The 14,865-nt window shown below is 48.1% G+C and overlaps 1 protein-coding gene across 1 annotated transcript; it reads right to left on the reverse strand.

Moving 5' to 3' along the window:
• Nucleotides 1-389: 389 nt before the first annotated feature.
• Nucleotides 390-7,525, reverse strand: LOC131215882 (rab GTPase-activating protein 1-like). Its single transcript, XM_058210277.1, has 8 exons — nt 6,823-7,525; nt 5,895-6,438; nt 5,623-5,822; nt 3,776-5,166; nt 3,000-3,707; nt 2,626-2,916; nt 2,383-2,556; nt 390-2,306 (listed from the first exon to the last, which is right to left on the reverse strand). The coding sequence occupies exons 1-8, from the start codon at nt 7,523-7,525 to the stop codon at nt 2,094-2,096; spliced, it is 4,224 nt and encodes a 1,407-aa protein (XP_058066260.1). The 3' UTR covers nt 390-2,093.
• Between the last annotated feature and the right edge of the window lie 7,340 nt (nt 7,526-14,865).

The raw sequence follows: 14,865 nt of genomic DNA on the forward strand, positions 1-14,865 counted from the left end.
AAAGTTCCGCCAACTGAAATTAGTCTCGCGACTTTCTGATCACCTGAAGATTTGTAAACCTTTGACTCCGCGTTCCCACTCTCTGTTTTTTGCCTTCCCGTTCTCTTTTCTCTCTATCTTTCTCTCTTCTCTTCTATCTCGCTCTTCCATTCCCTTCTCTTTCATTACACTAAACGCCATCTATTGAGAAAATGTGAAACTAATTTACAAAAAAAATTCGTCGGATCTTTTATGTCGATTTCGAATATTAGTAGTCACGAAATGATTTGAAATCCGACACGACGAACAAATGGCGCATTGAATTGGTTTGCTGTTATCCGCTCGAAGAAGTGAAAACTACAACTTCCGGGGCTAGGTTCCTTTTGATTTATTCGTTCGATTGATAAATACGGTGAATGGTACGTGTATATACTTTGAATCATTAATTTTCGATTTTGTTTCGCTCCTCTTGCGTTCCACGTTGGCTATCGGGTTTTACTCGGAATTCATATTTCACGATAACTTTCCAGCACCATTTGCTACGCTCTTTGGGCGAAAAGCTAAAGAGACGATCGATTACAGAAGGGAGAAAGGAAACCGTTGCGCTATTTTAGATACTTTCACTGGCAGCTCGTTCGCGGAAAGAGTATTTGTTTGGTGTGGATCCCTAAAAAAGCAAACACTGACCGATGGTGGAATTGTGCAATGACTACAATGCCACTGTGCCACGAGAGCGATTTGCGATTTTGAGGTTTTAAACTGACCGCTGGGGTCCAGGCGTGGGGCGGCGTACTACAAAGCGGGTAAAGGAAACAAAGCACCACCTTGTGGTTCTACTGCTACGCACGTGTAGAGTCACTAATCTTAAACGCTTGGCTACCGATAAACTAAAAAACAAAACATGTTTCCCTTTGAACAGAGTCCTACACGATATCGTATGGCGCTAGCTGAGCGATGTTGTTTCGAAGGGCTGAGATACAGACACATCTTGCATACACTGGTGAATAGAACCAATAGAACGTGTGCCACGCTTCAAGTCTCTTCAAACAGTTCTAAAATGTAATGCAATTCAACGAGTGAACGAAATATGCGATGAAATGTGCTGCCATGTTTGCTTCCTATAGAGAGAAAAACACTTAAATTATTTAGCAAAAATGATGTGATCTTTTCTAAGCAAATGCTTGCCACCGCTTTGCTAACATCAACAAACTGTTTATGTACTAAGAATTTTAATTCAGTGCAGAAAAATCATACAACCACCACAAGGCTGTATATAGCCTAGCGAAGAGGGACGAACGAAACACTTACATTGGTAATAGATTGAATTTGTAAAATTCAGAACAATAATTCATCTGCGCATCTATCACGAGGAATGTCTCTCTAACAGATTCTTGAACTTTGGGAAGTTTAAAAAAGAATTTAAAATAATCACATGTTAATGAAAGTACTTCCATGAGAGGGTTATTAATTTCAACGCGTGTTCCTGTGCATTTCGTTGGTTACTTTTTACCATAACAATTCAATCTTACGCGAAGTATCGACATCCGTGGCGCTGTTGTCTATGAGATTGGTAAATAAACAAACTGTTGGCCTGTTCGAAATGGTGATTTGAAATCAACATCTAGACTTTTGCAGGAAGCTGCGTACTTGAACCCCTTCAAATATACGCCCTAAAAGCTTTTTCGTTGCAATTCGCGATTTTTGGTTTGATATAAATTTTTCCCAGGGCATTTAAATGAGGCGTTGAATGAGAATACAAAACAGATTCTTCGATTGTTTCGAACTAAAACAGTGCGCAACGTGAACTGCAAATGCATTGAGATGAAAACTCCTCTATTGTTAAGAAGGAAAAATGTGGTTTTCGTAGATTGGAGACCCCACTACACTACTACCTCTTTCTGTGTCTCTGCCGCTTTGCCTTCAACTACTCATTCTAAACAACAAGAACATTCTTCCCGTGCCTTCGGTACACTTCTTACAGGCTAAAGCTCATGCTTGGCTTGGATTGGACTAAAATCTGTGGCTTGCGTTTCCCAAACGCGCGCGCGCTCGCCCCCATGACGCGGGAGTGACTCGAGTACCTAGACTCTTTCGTGATCGCCTTTGAGTCGATCCTACTTCAAGCTATTGCACCGCGTATCCTTGTACAGTACGTTGACGCTGCTATCATACTTGGCCCTTCGTGTCACCTCATCGTCTTCGGCGGCCATGGTCGCTGTGCCGGACGCGGGAAACGCGAGACTGTGGCGCTGTACCAACGGGGCCTTCTGGCGTGGCGGTAGATGCGCGGCGCTAGCTGTCGTTTGGGAGGAATGAAGATTTTTTATCTGCAACGTTTTGGAAAGGAACCAAAGGCGGTGATTTAGTTTGGCTGACGAAAAGGGACAATACAATCGGCCTTACGCTGGAAGGTTCAGCATTCGTGTAAGACTGGAACGATGCGCCATGTTGCGCTTCTCGCTTGGTAGTGGCCACCTTCTCCTGTATCGAGTTGAGCGTTTTCGAGAGCCACGGCTGCCAGCTGCTGCGTGTAGCCTGCAGTTCCGTCACAGTTGTGTTCAGCTGATGGTGAAGATCCTGTGTCCCGGTAGAAGTGACAGTGATTAACATACGATTCGCCACCTGGGGATGTGACTTGGCGTGTACCTGATTTTTACATTCCGCCTCCACTTGCGCAAGCTTCGTTTGGGCCAGCTCGAGTTCGAGTTCGCGTATTCGCTGTGTCGCTATCAGCAGCGGATCTAACGGACCGAGGCCACCGATCGCGGTGGAAGCGTTCGGCTGTTGCCCATCAGGCTGATCGTCCGGATGCTGCGTCGGATCGTGATTGTTGTTGTTGACGCTGTTTGCTTGCTGCAAGTTTCGGCCATAATTGGCGTGCAGTGGCGAGGATTGTGGTATGCTGGACGAGCACTTGCTACACGTGGACACCGTTTTCTGGAATACGGAATGTGAGAGGATACAGTTCATTAAGCGTAATTAAACAGACTCCCACTGCCGAGTCCCTGTCGGCAACTTACCGTCAAGTCGTCGAGCATGGTGTGCAGCTTGCCATTTTCCGCTTCCTGCCGCTGGATGATGCGCTTGTAGTCCTGTATGATGCCCGCACTCTTGCGCTCTTCCCGCACCATCGCCTCCAGCTTTTCGTTTAACCCACCGATTTCTTGCTGCAGCTTTGCACGCTCCTCACCATACCGCTGCTCGTACTGCTTGGCCTCTTGCTCCTTGCGTTCCGTTTCCTCCCTTTTCGCCAAATACTCCAGCTCGTACTTGCGCAGCTTCTTCACTTTGCACTCGAACGAGAGCTTCATCAGGCGCTTCGCCTGCGTCTCGCTGCGGCACCGTTTCGGGAGCGTCACGCGGAAGTACTTTAAAATACCCTCAAAATCGAGCTCAAGCAAATCCTTCCGGCAAACGGCCAGCAGCGTTAGGGCTACCTGGAACAGAACCGGTATGCCGTCCAGCAGAAACACATCGAGGATGTAGAACACAAAGTAGAGCGGAAAGCGTGCGGTGAACAGCGTCAGGAACCACTGGCTTGCGAACATGTGCGACTCAACGCCGGTCTGTGCAAAGTGTTCGTACAGATCGGGCAGCTGGTCCTTCATCAGGCGGTTCAACTGATAAAGCCGCAGATAGAGCGACTCGAAACCCATCTTGTACATATCGCGCAGACCGTAATTGTACATCAGTGCCACCAACACGCAGAAGGCTTCCTCTTCCGGCATCTGGGCGGGTGAAACAGAGAAATCGGAATTGAACACCGAATTGCAAAAAGGCCGAGGGCCCCACTTACGTGCAACAACAAGCTGGCCGCAATGAAACTTAAGCCCTGGCAGTAGCCAACCTCCGTATCGTACACGGCGTACGCTTTCGACACTTTGTAGAGATTTTCCTGTCCGGTGCCGCCGTTTTCCTTGAAGAATTTGTGCGCCGGGAACGTCCGGTTGATGTCACGCTGGATGACCGTTTCGCAGTTTGTCTCCTTCGTGATGAGCACCCGGTATGAGTCGAACATCTCGGTCCGGTTCTCGACACACGCCAAACGCTGCCAAACCGTACCGCGGAGTGCCTCGGGGATACCGGATCGAACCAGTGCCGCCAGGGCTTTCGGGTGCTTCTCCGGTACGTCCTGGTACCACTCGAGGATGATACCCTGCCACTCGTCTAGCTGAGCGACCGAACAGTTCTTCGACACTTCGCCAGTTCCACTGAGCAACGGTTCGTCCCCGTCCGAGCTGTAGTCGGTAGGGCTGGAATCATCTTGCAGCTCCTGCATCGACTGTACGCTGGCCGAATTTTTGAACGTCCAATTGCGAAAGTTAAAGTTAAGCGAAAGCGAAGACGACGCAACCGACGATGGGGCGGCCGTGGGTTCGACGATTTCGTCCGAGTGATCAATCGAATCCACCTCCCAGGTGCCTTCGCCGTTTTCGCGCAGCGTCAGGTAGAAATGCAACAGCAGCGGACGTTTGTTGGTGAACAGATTCTGCACGATGCGCAGCTCGCTCTGGGAGAGGATTGAAACGGACGTTTCGACTACGAACCGCACCGGCTCCTGGATACCCTTGATGACCAGGTCGACGGCCACGGTGAGTGCTTTCTTGGGTGTCTCGGTGTTGAGGGGCTCGAATGCGTGCGCTTTCCACTCGGCCTTTATTTGGTAGGGAAACTGTGAGAAATTTGTGGCCACCGATGTTGAGGCTGCTACTGTGGTGGAGGAGCTTCCGTTGCCACTGGCAGTTCCCGGTCCTGTTGAAGTGGCGCCACCCGCTGTGTCGACTGGTTTCACGTAACCCATGCTGACCATATCCAGCAGCTGCATGTCCGCTTGACGTACGATCTTCCCCGGGCTCAACAGGACACCGAAACAACGTTCGATCAGCAGCGGAGGGAACTGCTCCGATGGCACCTGGCGCACGGTGATGCACACTTCCTTGTCAGTTTTGCACCGCAGCCGGAAACTGGACCGAACATCCCGTGGTACGGTGACGTACCCGTTGCGTTCCTTCTCTTTGATCTCGAGCGAAACCGCAAACTCGTACATGGCCGACTGAATCGGATTGCCGGCGGTGTCGGACGTTACCGATGCCAACATCACGTTCAGGCCGCTGTCGGCCAGCGAGGTGGTCATGCTCGCCGGCACGCTCGGTGGCAAGAAGCGCTGGAAGGCTTTGGCGAAGCAAGCTTTAGGGAAAAGTGGAGAAAGAAAATGCAGTTAGATAAACTAGAAACGGAACAATTCTTTAGTGTAGTTGAAGGCAAATTTCGCTACGGTTAAGGTAATAAAAAGAAGGAAAAGTTTCAGCTAAAAGCAAAACAAATAAGAACAAAGCCAAGATTAATGGAATCAAAACAACTAAATCAGCAAACAAATGTATAACAAGTCCTACGGGTGTCAAGTAAACGAAAGGGCCATCAGAAAGTAGCTAATGCTAAAGAACCACTCAAAATAGTCAACAAAAAGTATGAAAGCAAACCCGAAAAGCAATGAATTGGAAAACGTTTAGCCCTACGAACTATGAAACACGGCACAGGATGGCGTTTGGATGGGAAGAAGCGCATGGACACGTAATTGATTAATTGGCCGTTTTACCGCATTTAAGAAGACGGATGGCGTGTGTGTTTGTATGAGTGACTTACTGCTAACTTGCGTGACCGCTTCCGGGATATTGCACCGAAACACATGGCACTGGTGGACGGCCGTTTCCTGCGATTCGCCGTGGGACCAGGTGAAGGCGAAGCACGCCTGGTCACTCGTTCCGACCGGGCCGCGAGCAAAGAACAATATCCGCTGCACCTCATACGTTGCCACCACCGCGTTCGATTCGCAATCGTACAGCCTGTTCAGGAGAGGACACGCACGCAGATGGTGATGTGGATCGTGTGTTTTGGCAGTTGACGCGTATACTTACACCACGAGCCCTTCGGAGCAGGTTGGAACGCTCACCGATACCTTAAGCCCCAGAGGGCTGCTGTCATGGCCACCGATGGCAGGCGGTGCCCCACCGGAAGGTACCATTCCGCCGCCCGCATTCATTTCCGATACCTTCTGCAGGATTTCTCGCTCCGACTTTGGCGCGTTGATGCGGGACGCACCGAGGTACGTAACACCGCTGAAGATGGTACAGTCCTGATCGATGTCGGACAGTTCCTCGTCGGTTTCGCTACCCCCATCACCACCACCACCGGTGTCCGGTTTCATGTCGTCCTTTTTCTCCGTCAGCGGACTGCTGTCGAGACAATCGTAGAACACGGACTGTCCGACACCACGGGCGACCAGATCCGGCGACAGAAGGCTGGGGCCAGCGTTCGGAGTCGTTTCGGCCGAACCGGAAGTGGTGGCATTTGCGCGCATGCTTTGCAGGCTCAGGCGAAGCGAGGTCGGAACTTTCGGTCTATTCGACGCACGTTCCGGAGGGCGGTCAGCGCCCTTGGCGGGACTTCGTACCGGAGTGGCTAAGGATATGGGTGGTGTGTTGTGGTTAGGAGTTAATTCTCTATACTTCGACCCGAGAAGCGCACTTTAAATGAGTATGGGACACAGCGCGGTGATAACGAAGGAAGTAAAGTTAGCGAAAGGGACCACAGGAATTAAACAACTCGATCTTCGTCGATGGAAACGTTACTTGTAAACAACGAAAAATGTTAATATTGCAAATGAGAAAGAAACAATATGAGAACACCATCAAGCGGTCAGAATCGCGGAGAAGGACAACATAAACAAATTATGCACCAAGCGCGACAAAAGAAAATAAAGCACCCGTCAGAGGGCAAAAAAACCAAAACAGTTTCCTCTCGCCAAGTGAAAAAATGGGGCGTCAGCAGTCAGTGCGTGCGTACCTTTGTCCGATGAGCTCGGATCGGTGGCCCCGCTCAGTGTCCGTTCCTCGTCCAGCTCGTGTATCACTTCGTTCATGTTCTTCTCCAGGTCCATCATGTTTCCGTTGCCCTCGATGTTCAGTATCGGTGAAATGGCGGTTTTAGCCGCTCCAGCATGGCTCCGCAGATGGCCAGGAAATGGTGAGTGCGGTGTGTCTGCGGTCACTGTCAAACCCGCTCCGTCTTCCACCTTGTCCTCGGCAATGCACTCGGCAAGATCCGCAATCTGGCTCTCTCCGTCGGCCGCACTTCGGACAGGATCTGGCGGCGCTCCGTTCTTCGACCTTCCGCTGGTTGGTCCGCGATCGGATTCGTCGGTTCCGTCGAGCAGCGCGTCCAGCGGTGCTTCCGGGACGATTTCGTACTCTCCACTGGTGGTGACGGAGTCGGAAGATTTGATGCTTAGATTGTCGTCTGATTTCGGTCCCAGCGTGGCCACCGTCGGTGTCACCGCTGCTGTGTCCGGGTCGGGCTGAGACGGAGATGTGTCACCAGCGCTGTCCGGGCTGCTGATGGCTGTGTTCACTGCTGGACGGTTCTTCTGCGGATTGCTAGTGTCCTTTTTGCCTCGAGCGATGCTGGCAACGGGTTGCTTTGACGTGACACTCTTCGCCGTCGACTCACCACTGCTCACGGGCGATTCACTAGTGTGCTGCTGTTCCATTGCTGCGTGCGTCGTGACAAGTGTTGATAATGGTCGAACCCACGCACGCACACAGACCGAAGTTGGTCTTACGCACACCCCAATCGGGAGAGAGTTCTCTCTCTCACTCACTCTTTTTCCCTTGCGAGGGCAGCTGATTGGCGACCCCGAGACTGTTGCAGAAGAAGAACATACGATAATCGAGGCGCCGCCGTCCCGTAAATTGTTTCCTAGGCGTCACCGCCGCCGCGCCGTCCTCGTCCTGAACAACCGCAAACGCAAACAAAGTGACTCTGTGCTCTGCTGCGCCGTATCCGTCGTTGGTTCACATTTTTTCCACTTTTCTAAGCACGCACCTTTTGTTTACACAAAGCGTTTCGGTCGAAATTGGTTTCCACTTAATTTAGGACACACGATCGCTTCGAACTAAAACTGAAAAGACTGAAACAATATTGCGACAATACAATATTAACAATATTAATTTTGGGAAACAAATTAGTTGAAGCGACACGAAACACTCTTGAGGCGACTTATGAGCACACTTGAACACGGGCGCCAGCGTGGACGAAGGCGGTGTGGTCACGCAACCGATATCTCGATCCCTCTTTTGAAGAAGGTATGATTTCATTCGACTTACGCCATCCTCTTACCGCGGAGAAAAAATATTGATTCGAGTGCTTAATCAATCGCCATCGGAACACTCGATTTCACACGGTGTGGCCTACTAAGAACGGCTTGCCAAGACGCGACGATTACGAGGTGCGAGAAGCAAGACAGCACCGGGTGACACATAATAAAATCCATGCCAAGGACCATCCGCCCAACCTTCAATGTCTGTCCGTGCCATATTCCAGCTTCGATCCAATCGAAAGACCGGATCGTGAAGGGTGGTGCCATTTGGGGCATATTGATTTTCTATGAAGAACTTTACCAGAACCCTGCCTCCTTCAACATTATTGTGACGCCATGCCGCTTGCCTCCCCGTTTTGACCCGGGGGGAAGTTCGATCCAATCTCGCAAAGAAAGTATAACTCAAATATGTTTTCAAATGCGAGGCACTCTTTGCCAGTGTGCGTGCTTGTAGTATACCCACACTGTTGCACTCAAAGGACCAGCACGCAGGTTAAGGGACCACGCAAGGATTCGCTTTCCCGGTGGGCTTCTTCATTTCCCCGTGGAAAGAAGACACACATCTAATGCGCCACGATCAAAACAATCCACCAACACATCGGTTTCGCGAGGCCAAGAGTGAGACAGACAGCGAAGACAGACACGGAACAGGGTGTGCTCGAAACGGAAGGACGAATTCCGATGAACGATTTGTGCTGCCGGCCCGACGATTTGCGGGTCGATTGTCGTGTTCTTTTCGTCGCCTTCGTTTCGGAGAAACATTATTCAACCGGCAGCCACTGTTAATTACGTAAAACAAAGGCGAATTTCATGGGAAACGTCGCCTTTTGCCAGTGGAAACGAAGAGAGAAGAGTGGAGTTTTTATGAGACTTCATTTCTCTCTGGCTACCGTTTTCCGCATCGCACTTTGCTCGAAATGAAGTCATCGCCCACGGATGGCTGGATTAGGTGCGCTGCGAAAACAACGAAACTAGTGTTCCCTGTGCACTGCACACTCGGTCTCAATACTCCATTTGCACAAAGAAACACTTTTTTCCGCATAAACACCAAGCGAGAAGATGCCACAGTGTCGCAGTCACGCCGCCCGCCCAACGCCCAATCACTCCCAAACACCGTCGACCGATCTCGATCTTGTTTGCGTGCTTCCGATTTTGCAGGCGCTGTTCGCAGCCTTCTAAAGTTGTCCACCTTCTTTCACCTTCGTCTTGCCGTCAGATTGGTGAAAAGCGCAACACAATTCACAATTTTCACCGCAATTTTCTCTGCTTTGTAGCACCAAAGTTTTTCCAACGACTGGGAAGAATTTTGACAGCTCCGAAATTGCAGTTTTTTCCAGGTGTTGTTGTTGTTGTTGTGTTGTTGTTGCACCCGCCGTGTGCGAGAGTGAGAGAGCGCACCAACGGAACTGACAGCTCCGACTGGTGCACCCTGTGGTTGCGTACTCAGCCACACTGCACTACGGTACGCAGCCAGAAGCCCGTTTGAAAATGATGCAAGTAAACCGTTACCGCGGAACACTTGCAGTACGAACGGTTTGTGATACACACGGCGGCCAGGGAGGGAGTGCTAAAGGTTGATTTTATTTAGTTATCTTTTATTTATACACCGCTTGTTGCATGTTTCGGTTGCTTTGGGTTTTTTCGACCTGATAAGTTTAAAGTAGTGTTACTTTAGCTGAATTTAGATGGCTCCCCATGCACGCAATACAAGGATGATAGAATGCTTATGCTCTTATGAACGTTCCGCCGTTTGATTCGTGAAATAATTTCTTTACTGCTTTCCCGTTTGTTAGTTTGCTTTTTATATTGCCGTTTGATTTAATTCTTGCTTAAACTGTGCCTTGCACTCCTTCCCCATTCGGTACGTTCTGTGAACGGATGTGGCGTAAGTAGGGCGTCTTCTAGGTTGATAAATTTTTACTAAATCGACAGATGGCCTCCCCAAACTCGTGTCGGCTAGTGTTGTCTACCGAAACAAACGTTTTGCTAAGTGGTGAAAACAATCATTACGCTATGACTCAGTTACACTAAACCAGTAAAATTAGGATTTTCTATATTCTCTACATTCTCTCGTTCTGGGGCCATCCGTGTCCGGCATAAAATCGGCTCCAAGTTCACAGTATCATTCTAAGCCCTTCGGGAAGATGCTAGCCATCGTGTATAAAAAATCCGTTCATATCTCCATTTTTACCAGTTCCTATGCCTCGCTTTTCCAACATTTCCCGTGAATTGCTCACGCAATGTGTGGTTTCAGTTCAGTTTACGAGTAGTGCACACCCACGAAAAGAGAACAAAGTGAGGGTGGTCCAAAATACCAGTGTAACGAAACAAATCACAATCCGTTGTGCGTCTCCGTGAGGTCGTTGTTAAATTCTGATACCCTTTCAGGACCAGCCAATTTGCCTATCTATCGCGCGGGGCACTGGCAACCGGAACCGATAGCTCACGACAAACTGATATCTTGCGGCCGGTTTTTCTCTCCTACGGTTCCATCTCAGTCGGTGTTCGGTTTTCGCTTCGCATCATATGCCACAAAGTCCCTCTTTTCGTGCTTCCCCGGCGTTCCTGTTGCTTTAAGCCAGTCCTTTTAAGTAAGTGGTTTACTGGTATGTTTTTGATTAAGTTAGTTAAAGATAGTTAGATCATGAGATGTGCCATTTTTCTTCCGACCAATGTTCGTAACGTTTTCGTTTACAGTTACTTGAATGTTTTGTGTTCAAGTGAATGTTTACTTTCTCACCATATTCTTCCACGAATCGCCTGCAGCATGAGCTTCTTTACTGCTCTTTATGCATTTTGTTTGGTTAATGAGTGTTTTTGTGTTGCTTCGAATGCTCCTGCCCTGTAATCCGGCTTATATCGATAAGTCTTTTTCGTTCATCCAAGAGTATGGTTTTGCTGAAACAAGTTTCTGATGGATTGTTTCAATCATGCTGCGTCTCGGTCTTGATGGTTCGGTAGCAATGCTCTACTTGTGGAATGATATTTCAATTCTCTTGTGATCGTGTAGCGTTTCTAAATTTTGCACCATTCCGCAAAATAGTGTAACTATTTCAAAAAGACGATCGCGCGCCAAAGAGGCCTCTTCCGCCTTTCCGCAGCTCTACGGGCAGTGTTGTCCACGTGCGAGAGTTTAGTTCTGTTCATTACATACACATTTCACACTGGCGCTATTGCAATTAGGTTAAATTTTAACTACACTTACATATTCGATACGGTTAGAGGGAAAGAAAAATTAGTTTGCTACTTTTGCTTGTTTTTCCTATAATATCCTTTCCAAAACGTATCCGTTCCAAGTGCCGAGTTCGCCGAGAGGCTTTCAGAGTCTCCATTTGGAGTGCCCAAACGATCCCTGCGGCGCCGAGTAAATCAAGATCGCAGGCAATGAGTTATTTGCGTAATGTATAAAGGGCGCAATATGCATATCTAGAGGGAAATATTGATGTAGAATAGCAAAAATGATGCTCAACGCGTGGTTTTTTTTATCTAATGACTCCACACCCCCTTGGGGGGGATGCGACTTACTAGACCCTTAGCCAAATTGTATCTATATTCAAAATGGATCGTTTATCTGGTACTATACATCTACAATGTGACCCCTCGAGCGCATTCGATGCGTCTCGAGCTACGGGCTGAGGTTATTGGGGTTTTTCCATAAATTTGTTTTCAATAAACTTTGGTTCAAACATTTCATACTGAGGTATTTCATTGTGAAAGATGTACATTGGTTGGTTGGTTTGTTGGTTGGTTGTGGTGTGATATTTATTCGCCAGTTTCCCTATTTACACGACCACGGTCAGTTCGATCCCCGGAGTCGATCCTCCTCCAGTGCTTTCAGGACAAACTAAAAGAAAGCATTGGAGCCCCCGCTAGGACTCCTGTATATATCGTGTAGACTACTTCTTAGTAAGGAACGAATGGTGGGAAGATGAAAATGGACGACATTGTGCTGTCGTACGGGTTTTATCCCCCTGCCGCCCAGATGCTGGGTGCCATGACCGCGTCCTGCGGTCTGCCTTATCTGCCTACTTGAAACCAACAACGAGCGGGACGATGGCCGGCACCGGAGTCCTTTCCATCACGCCCCGGAAAATGATTCGAAATGAACGCTTAGTTTTGCTATGAAAAGAATGTTTCCTACATTTTCTACGCAACACACACCGTGTTCCGTGTTTTTCTGACTCATTAGCGAGCAGTTTTCCGACATCATCGACATCACCATGCGCGATCAGTTCTCTGGTGGCTCTATCGATCAATCAACGTGTGCCGCCTCAGTCAGTCAGTCAGTTTCGTCAGTCACTCAATTCCGCTAGACACGTCATGAAACCTGAAATTCAATTTACGTACTTCCTTCCGTATCGTCGACATGCATCGTTCCACTAGCGCCATTGCTTTCTAAGTTCATGGTTTTCTATTTGCTAAAAGTTGGAAAAAGTGGCTCATTAAGTGTAGCTACGAGGATTTGCTTTAGGAGAATGTAATAAGTCTTTCTTTGCTTTATTTGCTTTAAACAGTAGCTTCACCTAACCGCACCGCTCCCGGCTGGCTGGACAGTGGCTGGTATAATAATATTTATGCTTAAAAAGCAACAACCATAATCAACATCTGAGAAGTGATCAAGTGTACAAGTGGTTCTCCGTTGCGGCGGTTGCCGAATTTCCTTGGTTTTGCTCGACTCGACTCGCGCTGAGGTATTTGCACGTTTTGTATCTTGCAGTTGCAGTTTTGTAATTCGCGGCCTGTGAACCGCTTTTCCCCGTGTGTACTATGCGTTACGTTACATTTGTTACGTTTGTTACGTTTGTTTGTTTGCTTTGTTTGTTTGAGGTGTTTGTGGTTGATTATTAGTTATCCGTTTGAACCGTTCCGTTTGTTGTGTTGCAGTTCAGTGCGGTGAAAATTTTACTAAATATTACGGCTAGGATTGAACGGGGTTTAATAAAATTCAACTAATCGTCTTCTTCCCAGCAGTTTACGATGTTGGTAAATAAGAGGTTCTGTTTGCTACATTCGACTAACAAAGAATTGTACCTAATAAGTAGAGCACAGAGTTTGTGGCCAGTGTTGGCGCACGGATAAAGCGGGTTTTAGGATTGTAACAGTAATTTGACCTATCCATTAATCTACGCGCAGCCAGCGGTGGCGTGTCTTTTCTATTGGCTGATTTCCATACCCAATACCAATCGAAAGGATTCCGAACTCAGTGTGGGCTTCCGGGCCTCTTTGTGTGATGCAAAATTGGACTAAAATTAACTATGCTTTTACGGTGGCAGCGATAACTGCTGTAGCTAGAGCACCGATCACTCGCCCCCCAGCAAGATCCGATGGTGCGTCTTATGTACAAATCTAATCTAAGTTGGGTTTTCACTCATGCTTTTATTATGATTGAATCGTTACGGTGGCTAAGAGGTCCTAATTGGTTACACACTTTTACTATTTGATATTTTCCATACAACAGATTCACCAGATTCGGTCGGTTCGGGACATCGGGACCACACCAAGAAGGGATAAACATCGCACAGTGAGCACTTACCACTAAGAGGTCGTACAGAGTATTGATAGAAACGCACTAGCAAAAAAGTCCTCAAATCCTGTCGTCCAATGTGGTGCAATGTGAAACTGTGCCGTCCGGCCTCTGCGGCCACATCGAATGTCCCAAAAGGATGGATGGTGCCACGAGCGGGCATTTGGAGGTTCTCCCCGTCCGCGCCTCGGAAACCTTTGGTTGGTTCGTTTTCTAACATGTGTTAATTTGATTTCGTTTACATTCGGTCTACTGGCCACTCTTTGCTCTTTCCCGGCGCCGGGCTTGTGCCTCGTTTTCCCTAGTATCACATCCTGGTTAGCCAATCGGTTGCGAAATGTTAAGAATTTTGTAATGCTTCCTTATGTTGCTTCTGTTTTCGATTCGGATAATTTTGACAATCTCTCATTTCGATACCCACAGCCAATTGATTTGGTTTTCCTCGATTCCGGTCTATATTTAGTTGGACGCGCGACCGCGCTTATGTTTTGCATAGCTCCTGTTTTAAGATCCTTTCACCACACCACACGGGGGCCACAAAATTGACCGCTCCGTGTAAGCTTACATATAGGGTTTGAGTTTTCACAAATTTTTCTCGTCAGACTTTTCATTCCATTTTCGCACACCCTGCGGGCACCTTGCCATCAGCTGTGTCCACTGTGGGCCCTGTGCCTGCCGCCGGTGTTACCCTGTAGTGGCGGGCCAGTTCCCTCCGTAATGCACCACTCTGCGCGTTGGATGTACCGGCCTTCCGGCTTAGCGTTCGCATTTACAGTGAGTAGTGGTGCTATTTTACTTCAATTTACTAGTTTCAGTCTTTTCCGTGTTGGGTTCACTCAACGTTGCGCTGTTGGTACCACGATCCGTGTGACCCGGCGCTTCTAATGTTTTGCGGGTAGTCGACCCGTTGACCTTTGTTTTTGGGCACGGCTTAAGCTATTCACTTAAGCTCAAGCTTATGCACTAGTGAAGTTTGCTGAAGTGGGAAATAATTTTGCTACAAATTCGCAGTACCTACTGGCTGCTGTAACACTCCGCCCGTAGATCGTCAATCGTAGTGTGTGAGTAAAATGATAAAAAAAATCGATTCAAGCACAGAAGAAACACTGAAAAGAAATGGGAAATCATACTTACGAACTGACAGTCTAACGAAAAGATATGAAAAACAATAGTAAAAAACCCAAAGGAACAACAAACCCAAGGAAGC

Source organism: Anopheles bellator, chromosome 1 (genome assembly GCF_943735745.2).
Source record: "Anopheles bellator chromosome 1, idAnoBellAS_SP24_06.2, whole genome shotgun sequence".
Lineage (NCBI taxonomy): Eukaryota > Metazoa > Arthropoda > Insecta > Diptera > Culicidae > Anopheles > Anopheles bellator.